Source organism: Carassius gibelio, chromosome B4, assembly GCF_023724105.1.
Source record: "Carassius gibelio isolate Cgi1373 ecotype wild population from Czech Republic chromosome B4, carGib1.2-hapl.c, whole genome shotgun sequence".
Classification (NCBI taxonomy): Eukaryota; Metazoa; Chordata; class Actinopteri; order Cypriniformes; family Cyprinidae; genus Carassius; species Carassius gibelio.
Window position 1 is genome coordinate 24,922,996 of NC_068399.1, and position 14,240 is coordinate 24,937,235.

Below are 14,240 nucleotides of genomic sequence, written 5' to 3' on the forward strand. Positions count from 1 at the left end.
CGTAATGCGTAAATCAATGGAGGAGATTACCGAGTACGTATAATACGCTGAACAGTTTTTACGAAAACAACTCGGCACATCATAAATGAAATTCCCGAGTGCTGATAGTTTTTTTTTTGTTTTTAAGCACGTTTGCATGTAATTGCAGCTACAAGGCCCAGATACGTTACCTTTAGCTCAAGTACCTTTAGCTTTGTCGCAGGCTACAGTTTTTCGCTGTTGATCCTCCTGATCCTAAGCGAACTCGATTTCGAGGGGGGAGTCGATTTCTCATAACATTGGCTGCTTTGAATCTTGTATGAATGCGTATTTATCCAAGTACTCGTCTGTTTAACTAAAATAAAGAAGCGCGGTTTTTTTTTTCCAGGTGCGAACTGTTACTTTTCTCAGCGCATTGCCAGGATGGCCCAATCGCAGTCATTTGTAATTACTACATTTATAATTACCTCTATAACATAATCAATTTATAAAAATACTCAAGTATATATCACTATGTTTGCCAGATATAAATAATTTTAATTAACGGACTTGAATAATTATAAGTTATTGTGTACAAATGTATTCAATAAAACAAAACAAAAAACATGATTAATAACAAAAATCCTAATATTTAATTATTGGTTATTTTAATTAACTTTTTTTTTTTTTTTTTTTTTAGTCTTTCTAGTTATTAGAATATTCAGGAAGGTTCCTATTCCTCAGTCTCTGAATATCACTCCTAAGTCTTACCATATGATCAGATACATGGACTCAAACACTGCAGGTTCATGTCGGGGGGTCACAGCAAAAAACATCCTGGTTTGACCTGAAAAGCCAGTTGGTGGATGAGTCCCGTGAAAAAGCTCCCATGAGCTGTCACCAGGACAACCCTAGATAAACAACAGCACACAACAAAGACCTCATAAACGAGGGACACACTGGAGAGGAACGGCAGCTTTAGATAGAAGTTCTCTTGAAGCTGATTGCAAAATGAGATTAAAATCTAGTAAAGCATCACCTTACAAGCATTGATACATGGGTTATAAGTGTATTCAAGCGTCTAACTATTGTGTGAGAGGAAGGCACTTAATAATGGTAAGAATTTGTCTTATATTTTATCTTCACTTTTCATTGCATAAAAAACTAAAAGAGAAACATCTGGTTGAAATGTGTGAAGATCTCTCACATTTTTTCCCTAAAATCTATACACTTTATAGCCTTCAGGTACCAAAAAGTCAAGATCTCAAAGTTCCAAGCCTGCAGCAAAGAGCAAAAGAAAGCACTCTTCCAAGAAGAGGTCTGTCAGTGCCAAATCCACAAAGACAGAGGTGGATATTCTGAGTCCAGCTGCCATGGAGAACGTCTACTACATCTCCCATAATGCAGTGGACTGCTTGGAATTCAGAGGGTTTGGCTGGACTGGAGCCACCAAGAAGAAAGGAAAAAAGGGCAAAAAACAAAAGATCAAAAAATGAAGACTAAATTTGTGCCAATTTAAACCTAAATATAACTGTGCATGCTTACTTAAATGGATAAATTATTAAGGTTAGTTAAGATGGATATTTAAGTTATCTAAATAAATTGTAAGTTGTCAGTTAACTGCAGCTAGTTTTACTATATATTTAATTTGCCTACCTGTAAATATAGCAAACAACAAATGTTTCATATAAACTTTCTCACTTCTTTAAACTGTCATGATGCATTTCAAAGCAGCCACATTTTATTAATTTTAGCCAAAAATGGATTTTGAAAAATGTTACATTTATATCAGCTGATTCTTTATTTTTGGTTATTTATCCTATCATATAAGACTTGTTACAACCCAATAAAATATCAGTTCCTTCAGATTGGATTTCTGAAACTCTATAAAAGGAGTTGACAATAAACTAAACTTAAATGCAGGGATTTTGTCATTTAAAACAACATTTTGGAAGTAAAACAATGATGTTGGGATGTGGGTGCACTGTAAGATCACCAGAGGGCAGTAAACCATACATACAGTATTGTTCAAAATAATAGCAGTACAATGTGACTAACCAGAATAATCAAGGTTTTTAGTATATTTTTTATTGCTACGTGGCAAACAAGTTACCAGTAGGTTCAGTAGATTCTCAGAAAACAAATGAGACCCAGCATTCATGATATGCACGCTCTTAAGGCTGTGCAATTGGGCAATTAGTTGAATTAGTTGAAAGGGGTGTGTTCAAAAAAATAGCAGTGTCTACCTTTGACTGTACAAACTCAAAACTATTTTGTACAAACATTTTTTTTTTTTCTGGGATTTAGCAATCCTGTGAATCACTAAACTAATATTTAGTTGTATGACCACAGTTTTTTAAAACTGCTTGACATCTGTGTGGCATGGAGTCAACCAACTTGTGGCACCTCTCAGCTGTTATTCCACTCCATGATTCTTTAACAACATTCCACAATTAATTCACATTTCTTGGTTTTGCTTCAGAAACAGCATTTTTGATATCACCCCACAAGTTCTCAATTGGATTAAGGTCTGGAGATTGGGCTGGCCACTCCATAACATTAATTTTGTTGGTTTGGAACCAAGACTTTGCCCGTTTACTAGTGTGTTTTGGGTCATTGTCTTGTTGAAACAACCATTTCAAGGGCATGTCCTCTTCAGCATAGGGCAACATGACCTCTTCAAGTATTTTAACATATGCAAACTGATCCATGATCCCTGGTATGCGATAAATAGGCCCAACACCATAGTAGGAGAAACATGCCCATATCATGATGCTTGCACCTCCATGCTTCACTGTCTTCACTGTGTACTGTGGCTTGAATTCAGAGTTTGGGGGTCGTCTCACAAACTGCCTGTGGCCCTTGGACCCAAAAAGAACAATTTTACTCTCATCAGTCCACAAAATGTTCCTCCATTTCTCTTTAGGCCAGTTGATGTGTTCTTTGGCAAATTGTAACCTCTTCTGCACATGCCTTTTTTTTAACAGAGGGACTTTGCGGGGGATTCTTGAAAATAGATTAGCTTCACACAGACGTCTTCTAACTGTCACTGTACTTACAGGTAACTCCAGACTGTCTTTGATCATCCTGGAGGTGATCATTGGCTGAGCCTTTGCCATTCTGGTTATTCTTCTATCCATTTTGATGGTTGTCTTCCGTTTTCTTCCACGTCTCTCTGGTTTTGCTCTCCATTTTAAGGCATTGGAGATCATTTTAGCTGAACAGCCTATCATTTTTTGCACCTCTTTATAGGTTTTCCCCTCTCTAATCAACTTTTTAATCAAAGTACGCTGTTCTTCTGAACAATGTCTTGAACGACCCATTTTCCTCAGCTTTCAAATGCATTTTCAACAAGTGTTGGCTTCATCCTTAAATAGGGGCCACCTGATTCACACCTGTTTCTTCACAAAATTGATGACCTCAGTGATTGAATGCCACACTGCTATTTTTTTGAACACACCCCTTTCAACTAATTCAACTAATTGCCCAATTGCACAGCCTTAAGAGCGTGCATATCATGAATGCTGGGTCTCATTTGTTTTCTGAGAATCTACTGAACCTACTGGTAACTTGTTTGCCACGTAGCAATAAAAAAATATACGAAAAACCTTGATTATTCTGGTTAGTCACATTGTACTGCTATTATTTTGAACAAAACTGTATGCTTAATACTTTGTCACATAAGAGCTTTGTCACATAATAATAAAAAGATCACCACCATTCAGTCAATTAGTTCTGAACTTTATTTGTAATTTACTACAGTAGGTGTTCGAAGCTTACAAGTACATTCAAAGAGGCAAATGAACATTAGTTGAAACACCAAAGAAATTAAAAATTCATTACTCCACTCAACATATGCATGACCTTTAACAGTTAAGAGTGCTTGACTAAAGCTGGGCTTTGTTAGAAGTTTATTAGAGTGATTTTCCAAACACACACGCGCGCACACACACACACACACACCTTTACAAACTCAGATAAATACAGAGCAGAATACAGGCTTGCAGCACGAAGGGCAGCTCATATCATTTCCCGGGTTCGTCGGATGGCGCAGCACAGAAGCATGCTGAAGATCATACCGAAGATCTGCCGATGAAAGAGACACGGTTAATATCTGACAGCAGTGTGACATGAGGAGAAAGACTCGGTGTCAAAGCTTTTCAGGTGAAAATGCACTGAATCATATGCATGAGTATCTCCTCACCATGACCACACCAATACCAATCCCAACCCCTCCGATCACGTGAAGCCTAGAGGTGAAGATTTCCTTAATAGCATTTGGGCAGCTCTGGAGTAGAAACACAAGAGGTAACAATGGCTCATGGAAAAAACATTTGTTTAAAGAGATTTAAGATTCATTAATGTTAATTTCAATTCTACCGTTGTGACCAAGTTTTCAAGTCCCTCCTTTGCTGGACAGGTATCGGATGCTCCATCAACAATGGTTCCGGTTGGTCCACAGCACTTCAGCTAATAATAAACAGACAGAACATATTCAGTTGGATTAACATTAAGCTGTTTTTCCCTCCATTCATTCAATGTTTTGATGTTGTGGTTTGAACGAACCATAAAAATTAACACTTACTCCTAAATGAATGGCTCGCAGAGTTTCTTTCAGTGCCTCCTGATTAGTTTTTTTGTAGTTCTCGAACGTCTCCTTGTAGAACGTCTGGACATCTGTCACGATCTGAGGAGGAGAGAAAGAAAGAAGTGGTCACACTGAGGGAAAATGAAAGAGGATCATGGGAAAATGGGCCTTAAAAGATAATTAACTTTATGCTATAAGGGTGGTTACAACGCTAATGGATGAGAGCAGAATTTCAGTGTTGAACTCAGCTGATCTGTTCAATGACACGCTTGTCTTCCTTAGAGCTACTTTATAAATTTAGTTTCACAAGTGATGAATTTTGTAACATTGACACCGCCATCGAATCAACATCAAACTGACTTGAACTACAAGACAACTATCTTCTCTAAAGTGTTTTACAGCTGAAATTAAAGTCATTTTATACTTGTTGAAATTTTACAACACTGCTATCTTCCTTTTTACTTCTGTGCAGCTGCTTTGAGACAATCTGTTTTGCATACAGTATATAGGCACTATATAAATAACTGTGACTTGACTCTGTCACACACCTTTTCCTGATTGGACAATCCCCAGATTCCAGCGGCCACCTCTGCAGCGAAAATGAGGAGCAGGAACATAAAGAACTGGAGAGAGCAAGAAAAAGTCAGAGGTGAACAAGGACATCAACAATATCTAAAGTGCACTTCTGATTTGTTCGGTTTAAATTACCCTGCCATCTAAAAAGAGTAAATCATGAATTTGGGTCAAAGCCACATGACAACCATCCATCAAAAAAAATAAAAGGTTCTTTACTGGAATCTATGGTTCCACGAAGAACCATTATCTCTCAAGCAGAAAAAGGTTCTTCAGATTATAAATGTTCTTCACGGGAAGAAATAAATAATTATTTTATGAACCATTCACATGTTCTATGAGGAACTCAAAATGGTTCCTCTATGGCATGACTGCAAAAACATTTATTTTTAACAGTGTAACTTAACTACATCAGTAATACAAATATCAATCAGGATCTGTTTGTTTTGTGCTGTGGAAGAATCTGGGAGGACTCACCAGTCCCAGCATGCAAGCTGATTCCTTAATTGCGCCACAGCAGCCGAGGAACCCGACCACCATCATGATCGCACCCGCCACAATGAGGATGTAGACCCCTGTGGACAGAGAAAGAGAGAACATTCATTATTTCCCTGTACCATTACATCAGTCTTACTATTCCTTTGAATTCTCATCTGAAAAAAAAAAAATAATAATAAAAAGACAAATGAAATGACAAATGAAAATCAAGGCAATTTACTGTAAATGGGAATAATCTATGGTTGTAGTAACTTAAACCTGATGAAAATGTCAGTGTATAAATAACTATTTCCTTCAGCTACTTTATCAGAATAAGCTATGCAAAGCAGGATATGCAAAACAAAATTCTACGCAAGTGGATTGTGCTGTATCTACAGAAACGATGAAACACCACCCTACCACACTCTTAAAAAGAACCTTTCATTATTGGGATCTATTAGCTTTAAGAACCTTTTAATTGCTCAAAGTTTTTTAGTGGAAAACTAAATTCTCATAATATTGTTCACACAAATAACAATAAAAACAATAATAATAAAGGTTATTTTAAGAACAGTTCATTGAAAGGTTCTTTGGGGAACCGAAAACGGTTCTTCTAAAACCCCTTTTGGAATGTTTATTTTAAAGAATGTAGCTTTTCTGGACTGTCTGTCACTAGGATGTTTGGCATTGCAAGACGCCCTGCTGTCACTCAAAGCGCTTTCGAAACCTCTGAAAGACACTTGGACACTTGCCCATCGAGTTGATCATGTTTCTGGATCGATGGAGGCGAGAGATCTTCTGACAGATCTTGAGAAAGGAAAAACAAAGCGGGCAAGAGTTGAGAAGAGAGCAAACAATGCGGGTTCTGTGGATGAAAAGGAGAAAGGCAGCTCTGTGAGGGATGATGGGAAGGGGCAGAGAGAATCTGAAGGATGTTATTTATCAGGGGGTTGGTTTTTGGTTTAAAGTTAATTTTGTTTGTGGTCTTCTTCCGCATGCCAGAAACAAGGACTCCAGTCTTTGTGCCTTTCACAAAACAAACACAGCCTAGAGGAATACATGGAATGCTCTGAATATTACACGTTGTTGCAGTGGTCAAGTTATTTGTATCACTTTAAAAACAGGATTGTTCAATAAATGTTCAAAAACCGAGTCAGGGTGATGTCCATCATTAGCTTGAAATTTTTTAATGATTTAAAAGTAGTAGTGGTTGCTCTTGCTCAACAAGGCTGTATTTATATGAGCAAAAAGGATATATATATATATATATATATATATATATATATATATATATATATATATATATATATAGAGAGAGAGAGAGAGAGAGAGAGAGAGAGAAGCAAATCAGCATATCACAATGATTTCTGAATGACTGTGTGACACTGAAGACTGGAGTAATGATGCTGAAAATTCAACTTTGCATCACAGGAATAAATTACATTTAAATATATTCAAACAGAAAACAGTTCTTTTAAATTGTAATTTTTCATCATAAGTGCTTTTACTGTATTTTTGATTAATAGTAAGCATAAGAGACTCATTTCTTTATCATTCCAAACTTTTAAAGGTGAGGTGTGTTTATTTTATTTTTTTATTTATCAGTTTTGATACTCCGTACAGAAGCCAGAACAACTCCTTATTCATTGGCTTCATGTTGATTTAAAGTGTTCATATGCAACATTCAGATGACAGATGGTCTGGTGTCTGGAAATAGGTGTGGCTGGTTTCCATAACCACCATTATGCCTCATACCCAAACAACAACTTACAAAGACCTGATCACGTAGGTGATAAAAGGAGATATAAGATTGTGTATGGAGATGAGGGTGTTTTTTTAATCATTGAGGACTGAGGAAGGGTAACCTAAAAATCCAGGTCAAACTCACCTGTGAGGAACACTGTCGGGGCACCCTCTCCAGTGAAGAGTGTTTTAGTTCTTTCATCGAAACGCAGCCAGAGACCGACAGCTAAAACCCCTGTACCTGCGAGCTGAGGAAACAAACAAAAGATTCAATAAATCTAGGGATTTGTTTAGTTTGAGCTTCAGTGACATTGGCAAACTGAGCAACCAAACAGAGGAAACATAGCTGCAGGCCAAGTGTGGATTTTTTTATCAAGGCAGATTGTACAGGAAGTCAGGCCCAAAACTAAACATTTCACTCCTCCTCCTTAAAAAAAAGAATGAAGTCCAACAAGCCTTGTGGTACAAAAGCACTTCAACAAAAAGCTGACCAACCTGAAAATCTTGCTAGCCTGCATCCAATAGCAAGAGCTTACTTCCCTAGAACAAATACTGGAAAAAGAGAGCTGTGCAAAAATATGCTGAACGAAATCTAATTTGTCTTAACCAACTCCTGCAATTCCCAGGACACTGTAATGTGGATTCCATGAATGAGTAACGTGTACTAGATTGTAATCGTTCTGGTTCTTACACGTTCTCACAGGCAAAAGTTAATCAACAGCCCACACACAAAATAAAACAACACCTTTAGACTTGATTACAGTCAAAACAGATCATTTTGATAGTCACCAGACAGTTCATATTTCATTGCTGTGCATGTAAAAAAAAAAAAAAAGCTGGTGTAACTTTTCTTTATCATTCAACCTTCTACGAAGTTGCACAAAGGGTGGATCAGTGGGTTTCATTAGGTGCCTTGACAGATGATGCAATGAATACTAAGAAACAAACCATACAAGCTAATCCAGATCACACCCAAAAAAAAAAAAACACAAATTGTATCGCAATCCTCCAGTTTCCTTCGGTTTTGGAAAACTCAGTCACAAATATGAGTCACAGTGACTCACTGCCAGGGGTGTTGAGGCTTGTCCCTCAAAGATTTCCAAACTGAGCCGGACTTTTTCCATCCACACACACACAATGGGAGTTACTGATGGGTGGATTCCATGTTTGCTAGTTTGTTCACTCACCACAAAGACTCGCCTAAATACCAAGACCCCTTTGAATTGTCGTTTCGAAGCACTTTAAGTCAAGATAATGGGACGGACCACACCTTATTTGTGCTGTTTTAAAATTGAGCGGGTTGCAACTACCATGTGTGAATTCATTTTTTTTTTTGTTGGTTAAAATGTCTTCCATTCGAGCTAAACCAAAAGACATTTTCAGCCAGCAGTAAAAGCAGAAAGTCAACAGGCTTACGTAAAACATTACTAATGTGGTTAATGGCCTAACCCCATATGTTCTAAAATAGATAATAGATAGAACTAGATAGTCTGTTTTAGAAACACACAAAACCCAAAGTCTGACCAAGCTTCGGTTTAAAAAGGCATTTAGACAGGAAACTTATTTAACATTTAATTCACGTGTGAAAATTATATATAAAATGTTAAGGAGCATGTGTCTCTCAAAGAGCAAAGTTTGTCACACACATCAAATATGGATAATCAAATAAACAAACATACACCAAGTATGGCATGTAAACAAACAACTAAAACTTTTATATCCTGATCACATCACATTCAACCACATTTTAATTTCAGTGTGACTATGTTCCCTTTTTACTCTACAAACATACAGATGAAATAACATGTGCTTATGTAATGACGTAAAAACACATACCCAGAAGATGAAGTTGAAGATAAAGAGCAAGTATTTGATACACTGAAGTCCACCCGCTGCCATGGCTAAAAAGTAAGCGTAGTTTCAAGAGAAAACACCCGATACTGAACACCTGAAATGTGCTTGGTTTTAACCTTAAAAGACTGAGGGAGTGAACAAAAAAAAAATTCCAGCAGGCCGCACCCTCCTTACCTGGCCTTTGTCAGAGGAAAAAGGAGGAGGGGCAAAACCATGTTAGGTTTTCCGTGTGACAGAAAAAGTGTAGAAAAAGATCACAGAAAAAAGGATATCTGTCTGTCACTCTGTCAGGCCGAAAAAAGAGCTAACACAATTTAGTATTATATAAATTGAGTATAAAAAGAATTAAGGATTCACAGGGCACTTTAGTTGGCAAAACTGTGACAACACAAGCTGATCAGGTTTACATTTTCATGTAACTCGAGCTGTCCCTCAGGAACTCTGGGAAGTCAGAACACAGCTATTGTCCCTTTCCCTCACACCTTTTCACTCTTAAAGTGAACAGACGGGTTAGAGACAGAGGTCAGGGAGAAGACCAAACATAACACTATGAATGAAGCCTTCTGTGTTATACTTCATGCATTATTTTAGAAGAACTCCAAATGATCAGCTTTTATCAAAATTGTCCTGAAAACCAGTTGCATCATGTACACAATCTTACAAGCCTTCTGCCCTCATCGCTTGAGATTTTATTCCAAAAATGCCAATTTTTAAGGTTGTGGTACACGTCTCTTTTTTTAAAATGTGAAATATTGATTAATGAACGTTATGAAGTAAATGTTATCATAAATTACTGTTATTAAAATTTCAAGAGGAAGACTCATTGAACAGAAGCAACTTTGGTTTACTTGATTATCCATAATTCAATAAAAGTACCAAATATAATACATCAAGCTTCTGAGGAACATTTTTCAAATCTTTCAATCTTCATGCATTACACTGATAAAATATATTAAAATATCATCTTACTAAAACATATTATTGGGAGATATATAGGGACAACTGATATTTAAATGCATTTTATATAAGTAGTGTGCTATATATTGTTGCTATAGCGATCTTGTTGATTTACATTACAAGCTATCAGAAGAATTGAATTTTTTTGGCAATATAAATATCAGGCTCCATATTCTCCTGCATCTACTACATTAGCCATAAACATCTGATGTATTAAATATTATTTTTTTAAAAACTAAGAGAATACTTTTTATTTATTTTAATTTTAAATATTCTAAACAGTTTGTTTAAAGGTTCTAAAAAGTTAAATAAAAAAAACAAGCTATTCTTTTTTTTTCTTTTTTCTTTTTTTGTCAGGCTTTATAGGAGGGTGTGGACAAAGCTCAGCAGTCCACAAGATCTCATTTTCGAGACAAACCCACTTGGTATCAGATTACGTGAATCAAAGTAAACACACTTTGTTTAAAGTTTCTAGCTAAAGCATGGGAAGCATTTGTTTTCTCTATATTCCAAATGTTCAACCAAACTGGTTAGTGCTAATATAGATTATTTATATAACGTTTCATTTATACCCCCCCCCCCCCCCCCCTTATTTGGACAACATTTAGGTAATCGGTTTCTGTCCTTAAGTCCTTATTACTTTCATAGTGAAATCTAACCTTTTATCCTTGGGTCTACATTTAACCGAATTTATGGGATGGATTAGGGATGTGGTTGCCTAGCAACAGGTAACATTATGCAAAATGTTTACATGTTCTTCTCAATAAAAACAAATTACCATGATCCTGGACATGAATTAATCTACGCTATCAGTCTTTATCCTGACACTTGTCTCTCGTGAACCGCTCAACCTATGAGAAAATCTCTCGAAGTAATCTGTACAGTAATTTATTTGTTTTGTATTTAGTTTCTTAACATTTGCTTACCTGCTGCCCATAACACCATATTTTGAATCCCACTATGGCGTAGACTGGGCTAATGAATATTAATCAGGGCATGCTGACGTTCCTTTGTAAACTTCCTGGAGATGATACTTACGTAATCTATACTAATTAATATTAATGAGTCTATTCGCTTTTTAATTTCTTTTTTAAAGTACTTTTTTAACGAATAAGTTAACAAGGGGAGTTTTATAAGAAAATTAATTCACCAATAGATCAACGCAATTGCGATCATATACCCACTTGCTGTCCGTTACGTTAAGTTATTAATTAATTCATATTAATAAGTTTTGCCTTCACCATAGTGGGCGCTTTTCGAAATGACACAGAGAGCCAGTCAATGACAAATCAATTCAGCAAATCAGATATCAGCTTTTAACATCACATATTGTTTGCAATTTTTATGTTAAATAATCAAAAAAGTATTTTAGAAGCTTGTCTCAAAAACAAATTAAAAGACTAGACTATTGTTTAGGCAGAATAGCAAGTCTATATTATACATTATGTCACGCATGTACACTTTTTTCCCACAATAAATACATTTTTAGGAGTGATCTGTATTAAACTCACCCAAAATATGAAATTAAAGATGAACACAATGTATTTGATGCATTCCTCTCCACTGGACAGACCTGACTTAGCCATAATGTGAATCCAATTTCTAAATCAAATACACTGCAGCAGAAGTCTTGTTGTTCTCATATGTTTGAATTCCCAAAGGTCTGTGTCTGCCCTTGTGTTGCTCGTCTGTGACTCAATGCTTCTGAGCTCAGGGGAAGTGATGGTTTATAACAGTAAACTCCCACCTCTCAGAAAGTGAGAAGCTCTGGAGTGACTCACATTCACTTGTCTTTCGGTCTTTCTTTAGTATTGTAATCCCCTTATGTTATGCAATTATCATTAAGTAACGCATTTGTATGTAGACTACTCAAAAAAGAAAGATAATGTATTTTGGAGAAGAACATGGTAAAACTGTCCTCTTATGACCTCTCTGTCTTTTCTGTGCTTGTTTTTAGTCTGTGTGGCTCTTTTTTCTTTTTTGTGCAGCACAAGTTAGGAGTTGTCCCATCTTGTGATCAGAGTACTAACATGGCACTTTGCACCTCTCTGTGACATTATTCAGTGTATTTTCAATTTTAAGCTGTCAGTCAATGGGTTTTCACAACAAAAACTGCAAAACTAGCTCTTCAAATGAGCAGATCTGAAATCATAATATTGTAACAACTGCACAAAGAACAGAAAAGGCAAAAAACCCGCACAATCAGATGGCAATTTATACACGATTCTTTATTGCTTGTTAAAATATGACATTATCTCATAAAACAGATCACCCCCCTTGTTAGCCAAAATTGGCCCACATACAAAGTGGACGAGCTCATGTCAGGTGAGGAGGATGCACAGGAAATCTTCAATTATCAGTTTATGAGTCCACCTAATCAGCTTCTCCAATTTCTGTATTATCTCAAACAGTTACATCGGTCACGAGCTCTCCTAGCACAAAGTTGTATCCCTAGCTGTCTAACACATTTACCCCATCACTGACTGCCTATCTTCACCACCGGAGATACTAATAATTCCGAGCGGCCGTCTAGCGTTTTCCCATCAGTGAGAGCTCGCGGAATCTCTCTCAACCCATCCTTAAATAATCATCATCTCCTCCTACATCAGCTGTACACTTTAATTTAATTAAGCCACAACAATTCATTCAAATTAAGGGGCGTGTACATTAACACCTAAATTCCAATTATTTCCTTCTCATTACAATATAATCAGTGATATTTGATAAAAGTTGTTGTTATATATGTTAAAAAACCTAGACAGCAACATTTTCAGAAGTTCCCTTACGTTCTGGCTTGATTAATAGAACATTCATTAAAAGTTATCTGGTCTTTAAAAATGTTCTCAGAAACATATCTATACATCATTCATGCAGTGCTTTTTTTCTCTCTTTTTTTCTTTTGTTTTAGTTGAATGTTTTTTTTTCTTCTAATATTTTTTACATCTTGATACTTATTTCAGAATGTGTAGAGAACATGTAAAAGTAAGGTCTTATATGCTTGCCAAAAGCTAAAATGGAATGTTCCCTTAACAATCACATAAAAAAGAAGAATTCTCTGGTGTATTTTTTACTCAAAAATAACTGATACAGTTTTCTTATTAAAACCGCTTTACAGCAATTTACAGACTATAAATGATAAATTTGTCAAAACCCTACCTTAAAAGTCAGATAAAAGCACAGCAGATAATGCTTTCCTCTCTAAAATATGATCTAACAGATGTTAACAGAATGTCAACATCACATGACACATCTGCTAGTCATGGCCCAAACATTTAGTCATTTGTGGTTTCCTCTCCAGTAATGTCTAGGTATTAAATCCTCAAAACCCCACAGTTTAAGTCATATTTATAAAAGCATAGCACCCCACATGTGCCATTTGCAGAAAACACAGATGATTAACATGCAATGCTACGCAATGATTACTCATGGTTGCTTCCACACTGAACATTTTCTAATCTGTTTACAGAGTCTGCCCTCTGTCTAATTATAGAACTTCTTTGCTTAGATTGATTTTTCCTAAAGCTGGTGGTGCTGGCTCTGCAGAGAGACGAGTACAGTGAGGATGACAATTTTGTTGCAAATGAATGGAGCCCATTGTCACAGTCAGAGCAGCACACTTCATCAACCCCCGGTGTTGTGACACCCATCCATCTCCGTCTGTGATGCACATCACCCTTAGCAACTGCAAAACAATGACTATCAATCACACTGTGAGGGACTCAACGGAATATAATTTCTTATGGAATGAAGTGAAATTATATTTACTTCACAAAGCCTGTCAACAAGTTGAATGGCATAGAACTGAGTCACAATGTTTCTCACCTCAGCATTGATGCTCATTAAATTCAATGGCCTGATTTTCAAATTCAATGAACATCTGATTTTGTACACTAAACACTAAAATCATATTAGTTTTTTAACAGCTATTTCATGCATGTAGGTTTCATCAAATGTATGCACATATTTCCACATTTTCACACATTGAGCAAAGACATGATGACATTAAATATTATCTATAATAGTCACTTCCTGTTTGTTGTTGGCGTTTGCACTGCGTTTGAGCTACGTCACTATATTCTTTTTATCTACA

The 14,240-nt window shown here is 36.3% G+C and overlaps 2 protein-coding genes across 3 annotated transcripts; one reads left to right on the top strand and one right to left on the bottom strand.

Moving 5' to 3' along the window:
- Positions 1-663: 663 nt before the first annotated feature.
- Positions 664-1,971, top strand: LOC127956904 (small lysine-rich protein 1). The gene is made up of 2 exons (XM_052555185.1): positions 664-1,074; positions 1,197-1,971. Exons 1-2 carry the CDS (start codon positions 1,015-1,017, stop codon positions 1,452-1,454), a joined length of 318 nt encoding a protein of 105 aa, XP_052411145.1. The 5' UTR covers positions 664-1,014; the 3' UTR covers positions 1,455-1,971.
- A 1,712-nt stretch (positions 1,972-3,683) lies between these two features.
- On the bottom strand, positions 3,684-11,842 carry cd9b (CD9 molecule b). Of its 2 annotated transcripts, none has more exons than XM_052555211.1 (8): positions 11,662-11,842; positions 7,485-7,587; positions 5,597-5,694; positions 5,095-5,169; positions 4,544-4,645; positions 4,339-4,428; positions 4,163-4,246; positions 3,684-4,044 (listed from the first exon to the last, which is right to left on the bottom strand). In XM_052555211.1, the coding sequence occupies exons 1-8, from the start codon at positions 11,734-11,736 to the stop codon at positions 3,979-3,981; spliced, it is 693 nt and encodes a 230-aa protein (XP_052411171.1). In that variant the 5' UTR covers positions 11,737-11,842; the 3' UTR covers positions 3,684-3,978. The 2 variants fall into 2 exon arrangements, with proteins under 2 accessions (XP_052411171.1, XP_052411172.1); XM_052555212.1 differs by lacking the exon at positions 11,662-11,842 and adding an exon at positions 9,176-9,343.
- Positions 11,843-14,240: the final 2,398 nt, after the last annotated feature.

Coding starts and splice junctions, on each gene's coding strand:
- cd9b (XM_052555211.1), bottom strand. CDS start 11,736: ATGGCTAAGTCAGGTCTGTCCAGTGGAGAGGAATGCATCAAATACATT. Junction 4,429..4,543: donor TGCGAGCCATTCATTTAGGA/GTAAGTGTTAAT, acceptor GTTTATTATTAG/CTGAAGTGCTGTGGACCAAC. Junction 4,045..4,162: donor TTGGTATTGGTGTGGTCATG/GTGAGGAGATAC, acceptor TTTCATCGGCAG/ATCTTCGGTATGATCTTCAG.
- LOC127956904 (XM_052555185.1), top strand. CDS start 1,015: ATGGGTTATAAGTGTATTCAAGCGTCTAACTATTGTGTGAGAGGAAGG. Junction 1,075..1,196: donor GAGGAAGGCACTTAATAATG/GTAAGAATTTGT, acceptor TACACTTTATAG/CCTTCAGGTACCAAAAAGTC.